Consider the following 23817-nt stretch of genomic DNA (forward strand, 5'->3'; position numbering starts at 1 on the left):
TCCTGATATTTAAATCTATATTCTATGTTAACAAATTTCTCTTCTTCAGAAATGCTTTTCTTGCCATTGCTAGTCTGCATTTTATATCCTCCCTGCTTCGACCGTCATCAGTTATTTTGCTGCGCAAATAGTAAACTCATCTACTACTTTAAGTGTCTCATCTCCTAATCGAATTCCCTCAGCATCCACCTACTTTAATTAGACTGCATTCCATTACCCTCGTTTTGTGTTTGTTGATGTTCATCTTATATCCTCCTTTCAAGACTCTGTCCACACCGTTCAACTGCTCTTCCAAGCAGCAAGAGAGGGGAAAAAAACCAATGTGCACTCCGTGTGCATACCGGGAGGAGTCATTCCAGATGTGGAAAGGGTCCTTCCGGATGCCATGAAGGGTACAGGGTGCACCCATCTGCAGGTGGTCGCTCATGTCGGCACCAATGATGTGTGTCGCTATGGATCGGAGGAAATCCTCTCTGGCTTCCGGCGGCTATCTGATTTGGTGAAGACTGTCAGTCTCGCTAGCGGGATGAAAGCAGAGCTCACCATCTGCAGCATCGTCGACAGAACTGACTGCGGACTTTTGGTACAGAGCCGAGTGGAGGGTCTGAATCAGAGGCTGAGACGGTTCTGCGACCGTGTGGGCTGCAGATTCCTCGACTTGCGCCATAGGGTGGTGGGGTTTCGGGTTCCGCTGGATAGGTCAGGAGTCCACTACATGCAGCAAGCGGCTACACGGGTAGCAGGGATTGTGTGGCGTGGACTGGGCGGTTTTTTAGGTTAGATGGCCTCGGGAAAGTACAGAAAGGGCAACAGCCTCAAAGGGTGCGGGGCAAAATCCAGGACATGCGGGAACCAAGCAGCAATCGGTATTGTAATTGTAAACTGTCGAAGCAGCATTGGTAAAGTACCGGAACTTCAAGCGCTGATAGAAAGCACCGAAGCTGAAATCGTTAGAGGTACAGAAAGCTGGCTGAAGCCAGAGATAAATTCAGCACAGACGGTGTTTAGAAAGGATAGATTGCATGCAACCGGTGGTGGTGTGTTTGTCGCTGTTAGTAGTAGTTTATCCTGTAGTGTAGTAGAAGTAGATAGTTCCTGTGAAATATCATGGGTGGAGGTTACACTCAACAACCGAGCTAGGTTAATAATTGGCTCCTTTTACCGACCTCCCGACTCAGCAGCATTAGTGGCAGAACAACTGAGAGAAAATTTGGAATACATTTCACATAAATTTTCTCAGCATATTATAGTCTTAGGTGGAGATTTCAATTTACCAGATATAGACTGGGACACTCAGATGTTTAGGACGTGTGGTAGGGACAGAGCATCTAGTGACATACTGGAGTGCACATCCGAAAATTACCTCGATCAATTAAACAGAGAATCGGCTCGTGGAGATAACATCTTGGACCTACTGATAACAAAAAGACCCGAACTTTTCGACTCTGTAAGTGCAGAAGAAGGAATCAGTGATCATAAGGCCGTTGCAGCATCCCTGAATATGGAAGTTAATAGGAATATAAAAAAAGGGAGGAAGATTTATCTGTTTAGCAAGAGTAATAGAAGGCAGATTTCAGACTACCTAACAGATCAAAACGAAAATTTCTGTTCCGACACTGACAATGTTGAGTGTTTATGGAAAAAGTTTAAGGCAATTGTAAAATGCGTTTTAGACAGGTACGTGCCGAGCAAAACTGTGAGGGACGGGAAAAACTCACCGTGGTTCAGCAACAAAGTTAGGAAACTACTGCGAAAGCAAAGAGAGCTTCACTCCAAGTTTAAACGCAGCCAAAACCTCTCAGACAAACAGAAGCTAAACGATTAGGTGAGGGCTATGCGTGAAGCGTTCAGTGAATTCGAAAGTAAAATTCTATGTACCGACTTGACAGAAAATCCTAGGAAGTTCTGGTCGTAGGTTAAATCAGTAAGTGGCTCGAAACAGCATATCCAGACACTCCGGGATGATGATGGCAATGAAACAGAGGATGACACGCGTAAAGCTGAAATACTAAACACCTTTTTGCAAAGCTGTTTCACAGAGGAAGACCGTACTGCAGTTCCTTCTCTAAATCCTCCCACGAACGAAAAAATGGCTGACATCGAAATAAGTGTCCAAGGAATAGAAAAGCAACTGAAATCACTCAACAGAGGAAAGTCCACTGGACCTGACGGGATACCAAATCGATTCTACACAGAGTACGCGAAAGAACATGCCTCCCTTCTAATAGCCGTGTACCGCAAGTCTCTAGAGGAACGGAAGGTTCCAAATGATTGGAAAAGAGCACAGGTAGTCCCAGTCTTCAAGAAGGGTCGTCGAGCAGATGCGCAAAACTATAGACCTATATCTCTGACGTCGATTTGTTGTAGAATTTTAGAACATGTTTTTTGCTCGAGTATCATGTCGTTTTTGGAAACCCAGAATCTACTCTGTAGGAATCAACATGGATTCCGGAAACAGCGATCGTGTCAGACCCAACTCGCTTTATTTGTTCATGAGACCCAGAAAATATTAGATACAGGCTCTCAGGTAGATGCTATTTTCCTTGACTTCCGGAAGGCGTTCGATACAGTTCCGCACTGTCGCCTGATAAACAAAGTAAGAGCTTACGAAATATCAGACCAGCTGTGTGGCTGGATTGAAGAGTTTTTAGCAAACAGAACACAGCATGTTGTCATCAATGGAGAGACGTCTACAGACGTTAAAGTAACCTCTGGCGTGCCACAGGGGAGTGTTATGGGACCATTGCTTTTCACAATATATACAAATGTCCTAGTAGATAGTGTCGGACGTTCCATGCGGCTTTTCGCGGATGATACTGTAGTATACAGAGAAGTTGCAGCATTGGAAAATTGTAGCGATATGCAGGAAGATCTGCAGCGGATAGGCAAGTGGTGCAGGGAGTGGCAACTGACCCTTAACATAGACAAATGTAATGTGTTGCGAATACATAGAAAGAAGGATCCTTTATTGTATGATTATATGATAGCGGAACAAACACTGGTAGCAATTACTTCTGTAAAATATCTGGGAGTATGCGTGCGGAACGATCTGAAGTGGAATGATCATATAAAATTAATGGTTGGTAAGGCGGGCACCAGGTTGAGATTCATTGGGAGAGTCCTTAGAAAATGTAGTCCATCAACAAAGGAGGTGGATTACAAAACACTCGTTCGACCTACACTTGAGTATTGCTCATCAGTGTGGGATCCGTACCAGATCGGGTTGACGGAGGAGATAGAGAAGATCCAAAGGTGAGCGGCGCGTTTCGTCACAGAGTTATTTGGTAAGCGTGATAGCGTTACGGAGATGTTTAGCAAACTCAAGTGGCAGACTCTGCAAGAGAAGCGCTGTGCATCGCGTTGTAGCTTGCTGTCCAGATTTCGAGAGGGTGCGTTTCTTGATGAGGTATTGAATATATTGCTTCCCCCTACTTATACCTCCCGAGGAGATGACGAATGCAAAATTAGAGAGATTAGAGCGCGCACGGAGGATTTCAGACAGTCGTTCTTCTCGCGAACCATACGCGACTGGAACAGGAAAGGGAGGTAATGACAGTGGCACGTAAAGTGCCCTCCGCCACACACCGCTGGGTGGCTTGCGGAGTATAAATGTAGATGTAGATGTAGATGTAGATGCTGTCTCCGACCGAATTAAAACGTCATCGGCACACCTCCAAGTTTTTATTTCTTCTCCTTGGACTTTAATCCCTACTCCAAACACTTTTGTTTGCTTTACAGCTTGCTCAATTTACGGATTGAATAACATCGGGGATAGGCTACAACCCTGTCTAACTCCCTTCTCAGCCACTGCTTCCCTTTCGTGCCCCTAAATTCTTATAATGCCATCTGGTTTCTGTAGAAATTGAAACTTGTCACACTGATGGCTCCAAACAGGAGAATTTCCTTGGCTGTTCTGTGGTGTTCCCTGATCATGTTACCCGGATTCGCCTCCCTGCTGAATATACCGTTTTCGCAGCGGAGCTCGACGCGATCCTGAAGGCACTGGAGCTGATGCATCGTGTTCGGGACGATCGATTTCTTCTCTGCTCCGATTCTCTTAGTGCCTTACGATCACTGCAGAACCTATACCCGACTGAGGAGATGGTCCAGCTGATATGTGACCAACTATACTTGCTCCAACGGCGGGGTAAAGAGGTATCCTTCTGCTGGGTGCCTGGTCATGTCGGCATATGGGGCAATGAACAAGCCGATCGGGCTGCCAAGGAGGCCTCCAGAGAGCAGGATGTGGTCCAGTGTCCTATCCCCTTGCAGTCGGTCATTGCTGCACTCCACAGGAAGTGCATGGAGTTGTGGGAGGACGAATGGCTGGCGGTGACGGCCAATAAACTGCGGTTGGTAAAGTCAACCACTCGGCCGTGGCGTTCCTCCTGCCGGTTGCTCAGGCGGGAAGAGGTGGTTACCCCTGTTTTATGTTCCGTTTTATATTCCTGTTCTGGGATTTTTCTTGACACCCGTCTCCCTATGTTACTGAACGGGCGCTGAAGACCTTGCTGTCGTGCGCCCAAAAACCCCTCTACTACTACTACTACTACTACTACTGTAACTTGTCTTTCGCTCCCTGTATTTTACCCCTGCCACCTTTTGAATCCCATAAGAGAGACGAAATATCTTATGGCAAAAATACTGGACAAGGGAAAATATTACACTATGTATAAATAAATACTTAAAAGGAAACGTTCTTTAACGTAAATTCTTTAAAAAACGCACAAGTCAGCTCTGTTCAACAAGGAAAATAGCTGTCGGTGTTATGTGGCATTAACAAAGAAAACAAACATTGAAAGATAACATTATATTGTTCTTGAAAAATCGGGTTCGCCAAGATCGTCTCTAAATCTTTTTGTTGATTACCGGTTTCGGCAGATCTGTGTTGCCATCATTGGATTTTGTAGTAGCAAAGATCTGTGGAAATCAGTAATCAGTAAAAATATTTACAAGAGATGTAGGTGGACTTGATTTTTCGAGAATAATATAAAAATTTAGATCGCCCCAACAGTTGTCACAGTGTCAAGCTTTTATAAAGGATAACGTATTCTAAATATTGTTTGATGTGTTCTTCAGTAAATGTTTTCTATAGCAAATAAATGTAGAGGTACTGAAATGTCTGGACGATTCTTTTCCCATTCAGTTCTCAGGAGGAAATTTTACTACACGATCTTTGTCCAGTATAAGTTTTGGGTTGGTCATTAATGAAGTATTATCACAGCTTATTTCTGCATTCTGTTGCTGTATTTCTATTTTTTCATGAAATTCCTGCTTTCAGCGTTCCGGTGCCAAACTGCAAAGCGGACAACTGTCGTAATACACATAATTTTGGCACTGACGTGTAAACGAAAAAAGACACTCGTGACGTACGAGAAAACAGGAGTAAACTCCAGGGGTGCTGCAGTAGACTCATTGGCTACGGGTAGTCGAGTGAAACAAGAAAGTCGCTCACGTAAAAGGGCCTTTATAGTCGGAGCACAAACTCACTTGGGAAATGATGAGGAAGGTAGACTGCCGTGGCCTTTGAAAGGAACGACTTCTTCTTGCGTCAGCGTGTATGTAGCGCGTAAAGAACCAGCCATTAAGCTGTTGTGTGCTTTACGAGTTAGTCCACAAATCTCGATCTCGACTGGTCGACCCGACAGAGGAGAAAGCTGCGTCTTAATGGGCAGCGTTTTGTATGCTGGAACGCTACGGGCTTTTAGTGCCGTCTGTGCGGCTGGAACTAGATGTGTCACGAGCGACATGGCGTCTTCACGAGCTCTGAGAGAGTCTGATGTTGCTTTTCCAGCGTCATGTAATGGGCGTAGGAGCAACAAGCTCTACAAAGATACGTCTCTAACGCCCTAAGTAACAAAAGACGTAAAAAGTAAGACAAGTTTCTTGTAACAATAATTATCTTCGCTCCTTCATTTGGACGTCTAGCACGGGCAAGTCTATTCCTGGAACTATTTTATGAACAAGGGCTTCCTCCTTCTTATCCCATCACCACAGTAATGCGCACTTAGCCAGTGTTAAGTTACTGTGATACGTCCGTATGAAAAACTAGTCGTTATTCGTGCCCCATGAGTTGTCAGCTGAGCTGACTCTCTCGGAATTTCCTATTCGGCATTGAATGTAACACAGCTTCACCAAGATCAGCCTGGAATTGAGCATAAAATGCGTGATATTCTGTAACACCAATAACGCAGCACCTAACTTTGTACAAGCCTTGAAAAACACGACATCTCTGGGAAGTAAGTGCCAAAGTCAATAAAATTCACCAACAGCCGTGTAACTTAAGATATTATTTTATTTTACTTTATTGTGAAGGCTACTAGTTTCAGCATTACATTATACCATCTTCAGGCCCCATACGCCTCAGTCCAAATAAAATAGCAATTCTATCACGTCTTAGAATGAGGCCATTGTGTAACGATTGATTTCACGATATCCAGTGTGTTATGGCTCTATACGACATGTCCGTTTATTTGAATAGAGGCGTATGGTGCCTGAAGATGGTATAATTTAAAGCTGAAGAGAAGCCTTCACAATAAAATAAAACAATATCTTAAGTTATACTGCTGTTGATGAATTATATTGACATTGACAATTACTTAACCAGCCGATGTTCACTGTTCATGATGGACCAACAGAGATCTCTGGGAAGTGTCGATAGAGCTGTAATATTTCCAAGCTGTCTTTACTCGAGTACAGTGACAAAGTATTGGGTGCTGCTTTCAGTAATTAGTTTAACTCTAGACGCTGCCGGAAGTAGAGTAAAGCTGGCTGATAACAATATTTAATGTCCATTTATAGTGTAACTTGGTTACTCCTACAAGACAGTTGCAACACCAGAGAACTGTACCGAAATGCAGCACGAAATTGACCAATGGTGCAGGGACTTACAAGGTGACCAGTAAGGCGAGGTTTACTATCATTTGACCGAAAAAAGCATGTTCTTTGAGAATTTTTTTTCTCGGGATGTGTTATAGATATCAATGCCAAGTTTGGTCAAAATGTTTATTTATATTTCCTCTACAAACTATAATTTTTTAGACCGGAAATGTCGAAGAGCAAAGGCGGCAGTGCCGTTGGAATGAAACAAAATTTCGATGTAGACCTCCATGAGCGGTCTGAAATCAAAACTGAGTTGGTGCTAGAGAAGTATATAAGATTCTTTAGGAGTTGTACCTCCCTTAAGTTATTTGGACCATAGGAAACAAAATGACGGCCATTTAGAACAAAATAGGGTTCTTTCATTGATTTTTCGACTTAGTCGGCTAAGTAAAAATATTTATAGTTGATGGATCGGAATGAAAGTGGTTCAACTCCTAGACAATTTAGTTAGCTTCGTTGGAAACAATCTTTTCAGTAGATTTGAAGTTACCATACCGCGCGATAAAGAAAACAAGTCATTTCGAGAAAAACGGGTTTGAAGTTTTGACTACATATAAATGCAATATTATGCAACTTACGTTCAATCTGCTATTCGAGGTCCACAAAATAGTGCTTCCAGTTCGTCACAGAGGGCGTTCTGCTCGATCTGGGCCATCCTGCGCTGCTCCAGACCCGCTCGTAAGGCCGGTGACAAGCGGTTTCCGGCGCTTGAATCCGGTGGTCGTCCGAATGCTTGGCGAACTGCGTCAAATAGAGTCCCAGGGTGACGTCCATCGTTGTCATGGTCTTCAGAATTGCTGAATACCTTTCGTTGAAACTGCTCACTGCCAGGAGAGTCGCAATCTCCACAGTCTTCGCACGAGAATGCAAATGCTTGGGGGCTAACTTCCAAACGCACGCGTTCAAACTTTCATTTGAATTTTGCGTGTTTCCTCCCAAGCACCGGTACAATAACTCGTCCTCCGAAAGAAAAAAAACTGGTGCTTGAAAAAGACCGATTTCAGGCAGGTGATTTTTTTGCTCAACCGCGAATAACAAACATTTCCGTCCCGTATTCGTAAAACCCGTTTCAGGGGTGGATTCTTAACACTTTTATGGATCCAAAAATGCAATTTTAAAAAAGTGGATTTTTTGAACCAAAAGATAATAAACCTCCCCTTAACCCAAATACATCGCCTCGGGAAAAAAACAGTACACCGTTTTAGAGGTTTACAATTCACTCAAGATTTATTGCTGCAAGAGTGCATATGGAGTACATGAAATCATTACATTTACAGATCATTGGCATAAGCGGTTCTGATGTACCAAGACCGAGCGAGGTGGCGCAGTGGTTAGCACACTGGACTCGCATTCGGGAGGACGACGGTTCAATCCCGTCTCCGGCCATCCTGATTTAGGTTTTCCGTGATTTCCCTAAATCGCTTCAGGCAAATGCCGGGATGGTTCCTTTGAAAGGGCACAGCCGATTTCCTTCCCCATCCTTCCCTCACCCGAGCTTGCGCTCCGTCTCTAATGACCTCGTTGTCGACGGGACGTTAAACACTAATATCCTCCTCCTCCTCTGATGTACCAGGTATCGATTTATGTTCAAACACGCATATTAGTCGGTGGTGTAGCCTCCGCAGGTAACAAAGCAGGCGCTGACTCTGCCATCCACTCGATCGTACAGGTGGCGAATACTGTCTTGGGATACGTTCTGCCACGCCTGATCGACCAGTTCACCTAGTTCTCTGTAGAGAGTTATTGGTTGATGAGTCACGTGAGCCACTTCTTGTCCTATTACATAACACACGTGCTTGAGTGGATACAAGTTTCGAGATCCTGCTGGCTAGGTAAGTTGCTGGACGTCTTGCAGAGCACACTGATTTTCATATTGGAACAACACATTACCTTCCCATTGCAATAACGGCTAAAGAAGGGGTCTAACAACATTCTGCACTTAGCCGGCCTCGGTGGCCGTGCGGTTCTAGGCGCTCCAGTCCGGAGCCGCGCTGCTGCTACGGTCGCAGGTTCGAATCCTGCCTCGGGCATGGGGGTGTGTGATGTCCTTAGGTTAGTTAGGTTTAAGTAGTTCTAAGTTCTAAGGGACTGTTGACCACAGCAGTTGAGTCCCATAGTGCTCAGAGCCATTTGAGCCATTCTGCACTTACCGAGAGCTGGTTAGCGTCATTTCGAGAAACGCCCGAGTGAACGGGAGTTGTAGCTTATCGCACCCCAGTTCGTTAGTCCTGGGGTGGGGCCAGTTTGTTTTGGACGAATGCCCTCTGAGACAGAGCTCACCAGGTCTAGTCCAAACAACCATCACTTCTTCGCTGAAGAACGCGGCTCGCCATTCCATCTTCCAAGCGATCCTCTGTTAGCACCAGTCGAGCAGTGCACGTCGATGCTGTGGCGTGAGTGGAAGGCAGGCGAGAATGGTGCGTGCCCGTAGTCCCATCGCTAATAACCGGTTCGCAGCAGTTCGTGTCGACACGTCTGGGTTTACAAGCCATCTCATTTGTGCTAAGGTTGCTGTACGACCTGCCACTGCTGCCCTTACAATACAACGGCGGGCGTGTGTGTTGCGTGGAAGCAAGGATCATCCGAAAGGACCATCCCAGCACTCGGCAGTCCACAGTTTGACCCCTTTCAGACTCGTTCAGTCAACATTTTCGGTAGGCAGCGTGCCCAAATCTTAGAGTAGGTCATTTTTTTCAGTAACTGCCTCTACGCTGCCTTTACCGATTGATAAACGGCGACAGACTTCACCAGGTGCCACCCAGCAGTCGTCACGGGTGATTTGGGCGACACGTTGTTGCAATCGCCGGCCAATCGCTCCGCCTTCTGTAAAGCGACGAAACAATCGTCTAACAACGATGAGGTCCACCGTAGCACCTCCACACAATTTCTTAAGCCTTTCATGAATACGACTGGGCGTTTTACATTCTGCAGTAAGAAATTCATCCACAGAATTCTGTCTTATACACTCATGCTCATAAATTAAGGATAATGCTGGTACATGGTGAACTAACGCTCTGATGGGCGGTTTGCGGGCTTAAATCACCTTGGGATATGACCATGCGGTGCATTTGCCCTGCGGTCGTCGCACGGTGACGCTGGCAGCAGTCCACATACGCAGTGGTGTGTTGGCGCATGTCAGAGTACGGTGTAGCGAGTAAATGTGCAGACGTTTTCAGACGTGCTAATGGTGACTGTGTGTTGAAAATGGCTTAAAGACCGCATAATGATGACGTTATGAGGGATAGAATACTAGGGCGACTGGAGGCTGGTCAAAAACAGCAGGTCGTAGCTCGGGCCCTTCGTGTGGCACAAAGCGTGATCTCACGATTATGATGACGATTCCAGCTGACAAGAAACGTGTCCAGGCGCTACAGTACGGGACGTCCACAGTGTACTATACCACAAGAAGACCGATAGCTCACCATCAGTACCCGCAGACGGCCACAGAGTACTGCAGTTAGCCTAGCTCGGGACCTTACTGCAGCCACTGGAACAGTTGTCTCCAGACACACAGTCTACAGACGACTGAACAGATATGGTTCATTCGTCCGGAGACCTGGAAGGTGCATTCCACTGACCCCTGGTCACAGGAGAGCCCGTAAATCCTGGTGTCAATAACACAGTACATGATCATGGGAGCAATGGTCCCAGGTTATGTTCACGGACGAGAGCAGGTATAGTCTGAAAAGTGATTCTCGCAGTGTTTTCATCTGGCATGAACCAGGAACCAGATACCAACCCCTTAATGTTCTTGAAAGAGACCTGTATGGAGGTCGGGGTCTGATGGTGTGGGGTGGGATTATAACTGATGCACGTAAACCACTGCTTATCTTTGACAGAGGAACTGTTATAAGTCAGGTGTATCGGGACGTCATTTTGCACCAGTATGTCTGCCTTTTCAGCGGTGCAGTGGGTCCCTCCTTCCTCCTGATGGATGATTACGCTCGGTCCGACCGAGCTGCCACTGTGGAGGAGTACCTTGAAACAGAAGATATCAGGCGAATGGAGTGGCCTGCCTGTTCTCCAGACCTAAATCCCATCGAGGACGTCTGGGATGTTCTCGGTCGACGTATCGCTGCACGTCTTCAAACCCCTACGACACTTCAGGTGCTCCGACAGGCACTGGTGCAAGAATGGGAGACTATACCCCAGCAGCTGCTCGACCATCTGATCCAGAGTATGCCAACACGTTGTGCGGCCTGTGTAAGTGTGCATGGTGATCATACCCCATATTGATGTCGGGATGCATGCGCAGGAAACAGTGGCGTTTTGTATCAAATGTGTTTCGGGACGGTTTCCTCAACTTATCACCAATACCGTGGACTTACAGATCTGTGTCGTGTGTGTTCCCTATGTGCCTATGCATTTAGCGCCAGTTTTGTGTAGTGCCACGTTGTGTGGCGCCACATTCTGCAGTTATCCTTAATTTATGAGCATGAGTGTACATGCGTCAGTGCGCTAAACGCTACAAGAGAGTCGTTGTGTGGAGTGGTTTACGTGTTTAAATTCCGAAGGCATGCGTTTCAAGACGAATCGGGCAAGGTATGACGGTCACGTAAGTCTCATCGTAAGGTGATTGGTGGAGTACAGAGAATAGGTACATGATGGGCCTCTAATACAATGGTACTTTTCTCAAAGAGAGAACATTCACATACGCTCAGCAAAATGGACGAGACGTTGTGATGCGCAATCCTGCTCACCAGAAGAGTCGTCATTGTTTAGAAACATTCGGTTTTCTGTCCCGGAGCGGAAGTATGTTCAATTGATAATTGCAATCAGTTTGTGGCCGGAAGATCTTTAATCACGGCGTCGTCCTTGTACCTGTGTGCCGCTATTGAATTCAGTGTTTACATCCTTTATTTCAGCAAACATCAAAAGCAACACAAAAATATCACATTCCACGAGCACATTACAATGCGATGTATATCAAGCATCAAATCACCAGACAAAATATTTAGGATGGTGCAACCAAGTTCATAGCATTTTTGTTTTGCATGTCCTGGTTGCTACGGCTCTATTTATGGAGTATCACTGTTTTGTTATTTACTGTTACTATCTGAATTTACATATTGTCATTTCGTAATCTGGAGATGGTGAGCGGAGTTGTGGACGCTAGAAGATCGAGTGACAAGTGGAGAAATCGGAACATTTCCGACATATTCTTCTGTTTGAGATCATTAGAGGGGGCAGCAGTGGAAGCAGCCAGAAATATTTTTGCCCTGTATTGGGATAGCACTATTGGACAAAACACGCCAATCGTTTTAACATTAGTGGCTCTCCACCTTCAGGAAGACTTTTCGGCATTTCATGAAAACCTTTAAAACATATTACTCCACAATGATTCACATTATTGTACTCGAGAAGTGGCAAATGGGATGAACTGTGACAATTTCCGATCGTGCGACATTTGCATGCAGAGGGGAAGGTTACAAAATCGGGTGTGAATAAGCCAACATCACAAAAATCAGTAGGTGGCCTTATGGGCATCTCTGCTTACTCGTCATCAATTCGCTCGTTAACAACACCGACCATTCCAATCCAGTATCGCTACTGATGACGAGAAAAGGTGTCTTTATGCTAACATAACGAAAAGGAATCGTTCAGACCATACAAAGCAGCAACTCCTCGAAAGATACTGTTATGCATGTGGTGGAACAGTGACGGTGTGATGTACTACGAATTGCTTCCCTGAGGTCTAGCCATCACTGATGACATATGTCAACAACTGAGATGTCTTGAAGAATCAATCCAAGAACAACGACCAAGAATACTGCGTGAACTAAAGCTACTCTACGATGACGCCCGCCCACATTGTTACACTGACGAAATACATTATACGGGAGTTGGAATGTGGAGTCATCCCGCACCCACCTTATTCGCCTGATCTTGCGCCCCCAGATTTTCACCTTTTCCATTCTCTATTATACATCCTTCAAGGAACTTTCTTCTCGGATGAAAATGCGCTCCGAACATGGCTCGCTGAGTTCTTCGCCTCCAAATCACATAATTTCTACAGTCGCGGAATCGAAAAGTTACCAAAGCATTGGTAGACTGTTGTGAATAGTGAAGAAGAATATATCATTGATGACTAAAGTCTCTGTTACGTGCATCTCTTGTATTTATAAGCTTATGGAAAAATGCTACGAACTGATGCCACCAACTTAATATAAGACAGTACACGTACTACGTTGAGGAAAGGAAAGGAAGTGTATCTTAGTGTTTCAATACAACCTACTACCACCCGTGAAAATAGGTCACAAGTCACAAAGAAACGCTCGAGCTAATGGCTAGCCATTAACAGTGACTATTCTTGGAGATGAGTTTTTAAAAGCCCCTCTGCAGTAGTAAAAACAAACATTCAGCGGCAATATTTTTTGTATAACGTTCCTTTTGCTTGTCGCAGTAGCCAGCCGAGATTGATCAGCGTGGTGTGCCTACAGTGCGAAGTAACTGTCTGGATGATAAGTTGTGGTAAAAAGGAGCCTCACATAATTCGTATCTGCCTGTTTCCTTGACACGCAGTCTTGGGAATAATTAATCCATGAAAAATCTCCTTGCTGAAAAACAGTACAGTAGAAGAATTTGTAACCACTGAAATACAACCAATAGGTATCAGGATATGTTTTGCTTTGTGTTATGTGTTGTATCAGCCGCTACAGAATGAAGGGGACTATCCCAGGTTATCACACTGTATAGATCTATTGGTCGACAAGGATGTACGAGGGCTGTTTCAAAAAGTAGGGTGACTTTTCAAATTGAGCGGCAACGTAGATTCGACTATCGATCTTTTTTTTGTTATATTGGTTCACATGTCCAGAACATATGTTCAGAGTTTCAGGTATACAGTATACTTCGTTTGTTTTTGACAGAAGAAAGGTTAGACGTGTTCTAGTGGGCTCGGCGATTTTTGATTATTATAAAAATGGAGCAAGGAATTTGCATCAAAATTTGTGTGAAAAATGGAATCAAGTGCTCTAAAACACTTGAAATGTTTACAATGGCATACTGTGAGTCTGCTCTAAGTAAAAAACGTGTTCACAAGTGGTACAAGCTCTTCCAAGATGGCCGAGGAGATGCCAATGACGAACCTCGCTCTGGACGCCCCAGAAAGTCAATAACAGATGATAGCGTCGAAACTGAGAAGAATATTATTTTCGAAAATCGTCGAATTACCGCAAGAGAAGCTGCTGAGGACTTTGGCATATCGGTCTGCTCGTGTAATGCATTTTTCGGGCATGAGACGTGTGTCAGCGAGTTTGTTCCAAAGCTTCTCAAATTCGATCATAAGAACCGTCGCATGAGCATCGCTCAAGAGCTCTTGAATGACGTCAGTGATGATCCTGATTTGCTCAGAGGAGTAATAACTAGTGACGAAATATGGGTTTACGGTTATGACGTCGAAACCAAAGCCCAATCGTTCCAATGGAAGCATCCCGGAGAGCCAAGACCGAAAAAAGCACACAAACTTTGATCAAATTTCAAAGATTTGGTCACTGTTTTTTCAATTACAAAAAATGGTTCAAATGGCTCTATGGGACTTAACTTCTAAGGTCATCAGTCCCCTAGAACTTAGAACTACTTAAACCTAACTAACCTAAGGACATCACACACATCCATGCCCGAGGCAGGATTCGAACCTGCGACCGTGGCGGCCGCGCGGTTCCAGACTGTAGCGCCTTTAACCGCTTGGCCACCACGGCCGGCTTTTCAATTACAGTGGTGTAGCCCATCATGAATTTTTTCCTCAAGGTTGTACGATTAATAAGGAGTATTACCTTGACGTTATGCGCCGTTTGCGAGAAGCAACGCGCAAAAAACGTGTGGAGAAACAATTCATGGCTTTTGCATCACGATAATGCACCTGCTCATTCATAGTTGCTTGTGAGAGATTTTCTGGCCAAGTACAACATGACAATCATGCCTGTCACCACATACATCGGATTTGGCCCCCTGCGACTTTGTCCTGTTCCCAACAGTGAAGAGACCTATGAATGGACGAAGATTTTCAACGACTGGGGAAATAAATACTGCATCGCTGGAAGTACTCAAGGCTGTACCAAAAAGTGCTTATGAGAAGTGCTTCGAGGAGTGGAAGAAGCGGCCGTCAGTCCGGAATCGCGCAGCCGCTACGGTCGCAGGTTCGAATCCTGCCTCGGGCATGGATGTGTGTGATGTCCTTAGGTTAGTTAGGTTTAAGTAGTTCTAAGTTCTAGGGGACTGATGACCACAGATGTTAAGTCCCATAGTGCTCAGAGACATTTGAACCATTTTTTTTGGAAGAAGCGTTGGCATAAGTGTATTGTATCTGAGGGGGATAACTTTGAAGGGGACAACGAAAATATTTTTTTTTCATAAAAATACAGTCACCTCACTTTTGGAACACACCTAGTATTTGTAATTTCCACGCCGATACACAGTGCTGCAAGATGCTGCAGGCACTTTCTCCTGATCGTATTGCTGGCTCAAGTGACATTCTTTCTACCGCACTATACGGTATAGTATCCATGCTTTACCCCTTCTCTAGCCATCGTAATTTATTTTGTACCAGGTTTCCATTAAGCACTATAGGCAACAGGTATTACCACATTTGAAACCCATATTGACTGTTAATCGACCGCGAGTCTTTGAAAAATGTAAACTGTTTTTCAGAAACCGTTTCCAGACACGAATTTCTGCGGACTTACTTAAATTATGCTATCAAGAAACATGTTTCGAGATACGAGCCTCGGCCTCAGGCTAAAAATGGTTCAAATGGCTCTGAGCTCTATGGGACTTAACTTCTGAGGTCATCAGTCCCCTAGAACTTAGAACTACTTAAACCTAACTAACCTAATGACATCACACACATCCATGCCGAATGCAGGATTCGAACCTGCGAGCGTAGCGGCCGCGCGGTTTCCAGACTGTAACGCCTAGAACCGCTCGGCCACGCCGGCCGGCGCCTCAGGCTAAGATGGCAAAGCAAAAAGCATTTTTTCCAAAGTTCACACAGACTACCCAGTCACGTTAATGTGACCAACTTTCACCACATTTTGCGGCGCCGCCCGCTGCGAGACGTGCAGGAAGACAGCGAGTGAGATTCTGCAAGGTAGCGACAGGGATGTGGAGCCATGCCGACTCTGCTGCCCTGGCCAGCTGCTCTAGGTTTCGCGGTTGAGGATCCACGTTGCGAATAGCTCGATCGAGGTAGTCCCAAAGATTCTGAGTTTGGGGTTCAATCCAGGGAGTTTGGTGGCTAGGGGAGCACGGTCAACTTATCCTGGTGCTCTTGAAACCACTGTGAGCTGTGTGAGACGTTCCATTGTCCTGCTGGTACATGCCATCGGGCCGAGGAAACACAGGCATCGTAACCTCATCTACATTTATACTCCGCAAGTCACCCAACGGTGTATGGCGGAGGGCACTTTACGTGCCACTGTCATTACTTCCCTTTCCTGTTCCAGTAGCGTATGGTTCGCTGCAAGAACGACTGCCGGAAAGCTTCCGTGCGCGCTCGAATCTCTCTAATTTTACATTCGTGATCCCCTGGGGGGTATAAGTAGGGGGAAGCAATATATTCGATACCTCATCCAGAAACGCACCCTCTCGAAACCTGGACAGCATGCTACACCGCGATGCACAGCACCTCTCTTGCAGAGTCTGCCACTTGAGTTTGCTAAACATCTCCGTAACTCTATCACGCTTACCAAATAACCCTGTGACGAAACGCGTCGCTCTTCTTTGGATCTTCTCTATCTCCTCCGTCAACCCGACCTGGTACGGATCCCACACTGATGAACAATACTCAAGTATGGGTCGAACGAGTGTTTTGTAAGCCACCTCCTTTGTTGATGGACTACATTTTCTAAGGACTCTCCCAATGAATCTCAGCCTGGCACCCGCCTTACCAATAATTAATTTTATCAGATCATTCCTCTTCAAATCGTACCCCACGCATACTCCCAGATATTTTACAGAAGTAACTGCTACCAGTGTTTGTTCCGCTATCATATAATCATACAGTAAAGGATCCTTCTTTCTATGTATTCGCAATACATTACATTTGCCTACGTTAAGGGTCAGTTGCCACTCCCAGCACCAAGTGACTATCCGCTGCCGATCTTCCTGCATTTCGCTGCAACTTTCTAATGTTGCAACTTCTCTGTGTACTACAGCATCATCCGCGAAAAGCCGCATGGAACTTCCGACACTATCTACTAGGTCATTTATATATAATGTGAAAAGCAATGGTCTCATAACACTCCCCTGTGGCACGCCAGAGGTTACTTTAACGTCTGTAGACGTCTCTCCAATGATAACAACTTGCTGTGTTCTGTTTTCTAAAAACTCTTCAATCCAGCCACACAGCTGGTCTGATATTCCGTAGGCTCTTACATTATTTATCAGGCGACAGTGCGGAACTGTATCGAACGCCTTCCGGAAGTCATGGAAAATGGCATCTACCTGGGAGCCTGAATCTAATATTTTCTGGGTCTCATGAACAAATAAAGCGAGTTGGGTCTGACACGATCGCTGTTTCCGGAATCCATGTTGATTCCTACAGAGTAGACTCTGGGTTTCCAGAAATGACATGATACGCGAGCAAAAAACATGTTCTAAAATTCTAGAACAGATATATAGGCCTATAGTTTTGCGCATCTGCTCGACGACCCTTCTTGAAAACTGGAACTATCTGTACTCTTTTCCAGTCATTTGGAACCTTCCGTTCCTCTTGAGACTTGCGGTACACGGCTGTTAGAACGGGGGAAACTTCGTTCGCGTGCTCTGTGCAGAATCGAATTGGTATCCCGTCAGGTCCAGTGGACTTTCCTCCGTTGAGTGATTTCAGTTGCTTTTCTATTCCTTGGACACTTATTTCGATGTCAGCCATTTTTTCGTTCGTGGGAGGATTTAGAGAAGGAACTGCAGTGCGGTCTTCCTCTGTGAAACAGCTTTGGAAAAAGGTGTTTAGTATTTCAGCTTTAAACGTGTCATCCTGTGTTTCAAGGCCATCATCATCCCAGAGTGTCTGGATATGCTGTTTCGATCCACTTACTGATTTAACGTAAGGCCAGAACTTCCTAGGATTTTCTGTCAAGTCGGTACATAGAATTTTACTTTCGAATTCACTGAACGCTTCATGCATAGCCTTCCTTATGCTAACTTTGACATCGTTTGTCTGAGAGGTTTTGGCTGCGTTTAAACTTGGAGTGAAGCTCTCTTTGCTTTCGCAATAGTTTCCTAACTTTGTTGTTGAACCACGGTGGGTTTTTCCCGTCCCTCACACTTTTGCTCGGCACTTACCTGTATAAAACGCATTTTGCGATTGCCTTGAACGTTTTCCATAAACACTCAACATTGTCAGTGTCGGAACAGAAAATTTCGTTTTGGTCTGTTAGGTGGTCTGAAATCTGCCTCCTATTACTCTTGCTAAACAGATACCTTCCTCCTTTTTTATATTCCTATTTACTTCCATATTCTGGGATGCTGCAACGGCCTTATGATCAGTGAATCCCTCTTCTGCGCTTGCACAGTCGAAGAGTTCGGATCTGTTTGTTATCAGTAGGTCCAGGATGTTATCTCCACGAGTCGGTTCTCTTTTTAATTGCTCGAGGTAATTTTCGGATAGTGCACTCCAATATGTCACTAGATGCTCTGTCCCTACCACCCATCCTAAACATCTGATTGTCGCAGTCTACACTCCTGGAAATGGAAAAAAGAACACATTGACACCGGTGTGTCAGACCCACCATACTTGCTCCGGACACTGCGAGAGGACTGTACAAGCAATGATCACACGCACGGCACAGCGGACACACCAGGAACCGCGGTGTTGGCCGTCGAATGGCGCTAGCTGCGCAGCATTTGTGCACCGCCGCCGTCAGTGTCAGCCAGTTTGCCGTGGCATACGGAGCTCCATCGCAGTCTTTAACACTGGTAGCATGCCGCGACAGCGTGGACGTGAACCGTATGTGCAGTTGACGGACTTTGAGCGAGGGCGTATAGTGGGCATGCGGGAGGCCGGGTGGACGTACCGCCGAATTGCTCAACACGTGGGGCGTGAGGTCTCCACAGTACATCGATGTTGTCGCCAGTGGTTGGCGGAAGGTGCACGTGCCCGTCGACCTGGGACCGGACCGCAGCGACGCACGGATGCGCGCCAAGACCGTAGGATCCTACGCAGTGCCGTAGGGGACCGCACCGCCACTTCCCAGCAAATTAGGGACACTGTTGCTCCTGGGGTATCGGCGAGGACCATTCGCAACCGTCTCCATGAAGCTGGGCTACGGTCCCGCACACCGTTAGGCCGTCTTCCGCTCACGCCCCAACATCGTGCAGCCCGCCTCCAGTGGTGTCGCGACAGGCATGAATGGAGGGACGAATGGAGACGTGTCGTCTTCAGCGATGAGAGTCGCTTCTGCCTTGGTGCCAATGATGGTCGTATGCGTGTTTGGCGCCGTGCAGGTGAGCGCCACAATCAGGACTGCATACGACCGAGGCACACAGGGCCAACACCCGGCATCATGGTGTGGGGAGCGATCTCCTACACTGGCCGTACACCACTGGTGATCGTCGAGGGGACACTGAATAGTGCACGGGACATCCAAACCGTCATAGAACCCATCGTTCTACCATTCCTAGACCGGCAAGGGAACTTGCTGTTCCAACAGGACAATGCACGTCCGCATGTATCCCGTGCCACCCAACGTGCTCTAGAAGGTGTAAGTCAACTACCCTGGCCAGCAAGATCTCCGGATCTGTCCCCCATTGAGCATGTTTGGGACTGGATGAAGCGTCGTCTCACACGGTCTGCACGTCCAGCACGAACGCTGGTCCAACTGAGGCGCCAGGTGGAAATGGCATGGCAAGCCGTTCCACAGGACTACATCCAGCATCTCTACGATCGTCTCCATGGGAGAATAGCAGCCTGCATTGCTGCGAAAGGTGGATATAAACTGTACTAGTGCCGACATTGTGCATGCTCTGTTGCCTGTGTCTATGTGCCTGTGGTTCTGTCAGTGTGATCATGTGATGTATCTGACCCCAGGAATGTGTCAATAAAGTTTCCCCTTCCTGGGACAATGAATTCACGGTGTTCTTATTTCAATTTCCAGTAGTGTATATCTGGTAAATTGAAATCTCCACCTAAGACTTTAACGTGCTGAGGAAATTCATATGAAATGTATTCCAGATTTTCTCTCAGTTGTTCTGCCACTAATGCTGCTGAGTTGGGAGGTCGGTAAAAGGAGCCAATTATTAACCTAGCTCGGTTGTTGAGTATAACCTCCACCCATAATAATTCACAGGAACTATCCACTTCTATTTCACTACAGGATTAGTGGTGGGGACTCTATTGTGAATCGTGACTGTGTAGTCGGTGAGTTACTTAACGTAACGCTACATTTGACCCCTGTTTTAATCTGCCAGGAAGTTTCATATCACCGCACACTTCGCTGCAGAGTGAAACTCTCATTCTGGAAACATCCCCCAGGCTGTGGCTAAGCCATGTCTCCGCAATATCCTTTCTTTCAGGAGTGCTAGTTCTGCAAGGTTCGCAGGAGAGCTTCTGTAAAGTTTGGAAGGTAGGAGACGAGATACTGACAGAAGTAAAGCTGTGAGGACCGGGCGTGAGTCGTGCTTCGGAAGCTTAGATGAGCGTCTCTTTGCCATCGGTTTAAGTGACACTAACCTCTGCAGCAAATGCAACCTCGTTGATAGTGTGCCTCATTGTTACACATGTGGAGATCGGATTATCAACTGGAGGTGGACCAGGGAGAAAATTGCTCAAATAACAATAACTTCAGCAAACACTGTAGCGACTAACATTTTCTTCAGACCAGAGGAAAGTTACTATCCTCAGGCAAAATATAACGCAGTGATTTGGTTAATGGGCAAATATACAAGTTATGTTTTTAACAATATTGGGAGCGATGAACATATTGAATACAAGATGTATATGGAAAATGAATTCGAGAAAATACTTAAATATCAGAATCACAATAAGAAATATGCTAACATGCTCCGAATTGTCTTCAACAATATGGGTATAGGTTAGGAACTGGATTCCTAGTAGAGGGGAAATGGGTTGGGTCACGTTCCCGACCGTAACCTCACCTGCAAGTCACACATGAAAAATAAATCAGTAGTACAGCAGATACAAGAATATGGCGACAAACATCTGGTGTCTGATATAAAGGAAGATCTTGAACTCCCTATGGATGCGTTTAGAAGGCTGGAACTGACAAAAATAACAAGGCAATGAAGTATTTTGCAATGTCGCTGTTCTTCTGTCCACGTAATTTACCCTGGAAGGAACACACATCAAGGATTTACTGAATGATTAATTTGGGTCTGGGAAATGATGATGAGGAACCGGCTGCAGAAGAAGAAAATGTGCATGCTGAACTGCCACCAGTTGAAGGTGACAGTGAAGGTGCTAAATTGTGCTACTGCAAAAGACTCATTCTTTGAGTGCTGTAATTTATGACTGCAATTATCTGTCACCTTCAGAATGAGATTTTCGCTCTGCAGCGGAGTGTACGCTGATATGAAACGTCCTGGCAGATTAAAACTGTGTGCCGGACCGAGACTCGAACTCGGCACCTTTGCCTTTCGCGGGCAAGTGCTCTACCATCTGAACTACCGAAGCACGACTCACGCCCGGTCCTCACAGCTTTACTTCTGCCAGTATCTCGTCTCCTACCTTCCAAACTTTACAGAAGCTCTCCTGCTAACCAAGCAGAACTAGCACTCCTGAAAGAAAGGATACTGCGGAGACATGGATTAGCCACAGCCTGGGGGATGTTTCTAGAATGAGATTTCACTCTGCAGCGGAGTGTGCGCTGATATGAAACTTCCTGGCAGATGAAAACTGTCACCTTATTTATGTCATTTCATTGTAGCCATTTTTGTTACTGTTTTTGTGGAATTAAAAAGCGGTTGCACTTAAAAAAAATTTAAAAAGAGATGGTAGAGCACTTGCCCGCGAAAGGCAAAGGTCCCGGGTTCGAGTCTCGGTCGGGCACACAAAAAAAAAAAAAACGATTCAAATGGCTCTGAGCACTATGGGACTTAACATCTGAGGTCATCAGTCCCCTAGAACTTAGAACTATTTAAACCTAACTAACCTAAGGACATCACACACATCCATGCCCGAGGCAGGATTCGAACCTGCTACCGTAGCGGTCGCGCGGTTCCAGACTGAAGCGCCTAGAACCGCTCGGCCACTCCGGCCGGCTGGTCGGGCACACAGTTTTAATCTGCCAGGAAGTTGCACATCAGCGCACACTTCGCTGCAGAGTGAAACTGTCATTCTGGAGCATTTATAATTTTTAAATTGGGTCAGTAATTATATGAAATACTGAAGATCAGTTTTGCTGCGTCTGGAAGCCGTTAGTTAGGCAACGTGCAACAGGGACCGCGCGTCGTTTAAGATGCTTAGTAACGTGGACAGGGAGAGTGTGTTCCGCCAGTGATTGGCCATCTCGGCAGTGGCCCCGTTGGCAGCGACACTGCGATGCCTGCTATAAACGTAGTGCCGGGTGCCGTGGCGAGAGTGTAGTGCGGCGAGTTCTGGTGTAAACTGCCCAGATCTGGCCGCGGCGCGCGCCCACGCCAGGCCCGCTCGCAGCACGGCAGAGCATTGCCAGCTGCTGGGACGACCGCAGCCCGTTGCCCACTGGCCACTGCTGCACAGCGAGCAGCGCACACCGGGCGTCCGACTACAGCAGCCGCCGGACGCTGCTTGGGGATCCGCGGCGCGTTTGTGACGCAGCAGCAGCCTCAGCCGCACCGCCTCCGGTAGGCGCCGCTCACCGCTCCTCCGTCACGTTTGTTTGGCACCGTAGCGAGCTCCTGCCCTTCTTTAACACCCGAGTGGTTACTAACGGTATCTACGACATCTTTGCCCAAAAATAGTGACTAATTTGGGTCTACCTATGCGACGTTAAGTGGTCGTATCTTTTGATTGCACTGACTTAGAAGCTTCACTTTTTCACACCACCAAGGGACAGTAGACATCAGTGTGTGAAATAAATTTCAACTTGATACCTCTACTTGTTTGTGAGGAAAAGGTTTTTTGACAGTCAGACAGACAGAGAGACCGACAAGAAAGTGATCCTATAAGGGTCCCCTTTCTACCGAATAAGGTACAGAACCCTAAAAATGTGCATGAATTTCGCAAATAGAGATTTTGCGCAACTCAGCTCGCTCTGTACCGAAGAAATCCGCAACTCCGCACACAACGGCGCTCAGGCTTATGTCGTAATCCTTAATTCCACAAAGATATTTGACACAGTTCGGCGTTCTTGTTCAGTGAAGGAAATATCAACTCGCCTGCGACGTTAAGTGGTCATATCTTTTGATTGCACTGACTTAGAAGCTTCACTTTTTCACACCGCCATGGGACGGTAGGCATCAGTATGTGAAATAAATTTCAACTTGATACCCCTGCTTGTTTATGAAGAAAAGGTTTTTTGACAGTCAGACAGACAGAAAGACGGACAAGAAAGTGATCCTGTAAGGGTCCAGATTTTACCGATTAAGGTACAGAATCCTAAAAATGTGCATGAATTCCGCAAATACAGGGTGAAAAGTATTTAAACCGACAAACTCTGGGAGGTTTTAGGCGATATCAAAACAAATATTTTTCCCTAATGTCATTTTTTTTCCTATGAGGATTATTTAAACCGGTGGTGGCCGTATTATGCTCTTCATTTGTTAGAGGTCGTATTACGATCTTCACTTGTTAGAGAGCGTTTTACGCTCTTCAGTTGTAGGCAACTGCTGTCCACCAGTGTAGTAGTGCATTGTCTCTGTTTACTAATGGAGCGATACACCTGCAGTGAGTACACTGATATGGTTGGTGCGTACTACGTAGCGCACCACAGTGGAGGACCTGCACAGCGGGTTTATCAACAACAGTATCCTAATCGCCGTATCCCGCATCATACGACC

The 23817-nt window shown here is 46.0% G+C and overlaps 1 protein-coding gene across 1 annotated transcript in view; it reads left to right on the forward strand.

The window, feature by feature from the left end:
* The first annotated feature begins 11426 nt into the window (after window positions 1–11426).
* LOC126455837 (uncharacterized) overlaps window positions 11427–23817 on the forward strand; it is a 61488-nt gene continuing 49097 nt past the window's right edge. Inside the window, exons 1-2 of the mRNA XM_050091599.1 lie at window positions 11427–11437; window positions 22453–22662. Of these exons, the coding sequence (XP_049947556.1) occupies window positions 11427–11437; window positions 22453–22662 (221 nt within the window). The remainder of the gene's footprint in view (window positions 11438–22452; window positions 22663–23817) is intronic.

Source organism: Schistocerca serialis, chromosome 2 (genome assembly GCF_023864345.2).
Source record: "Schistocerca serialis cubense isolate TAMUIC-IGC-003099 chromosome 2, iqSchSeri2.2, whole genome shotgun sequence".
NCBI lineage: Eukaryota > Metazoa > Arthropoda > Insecta > Orthoptera > Acrididae > Schistocerca > Schistocerca serialis.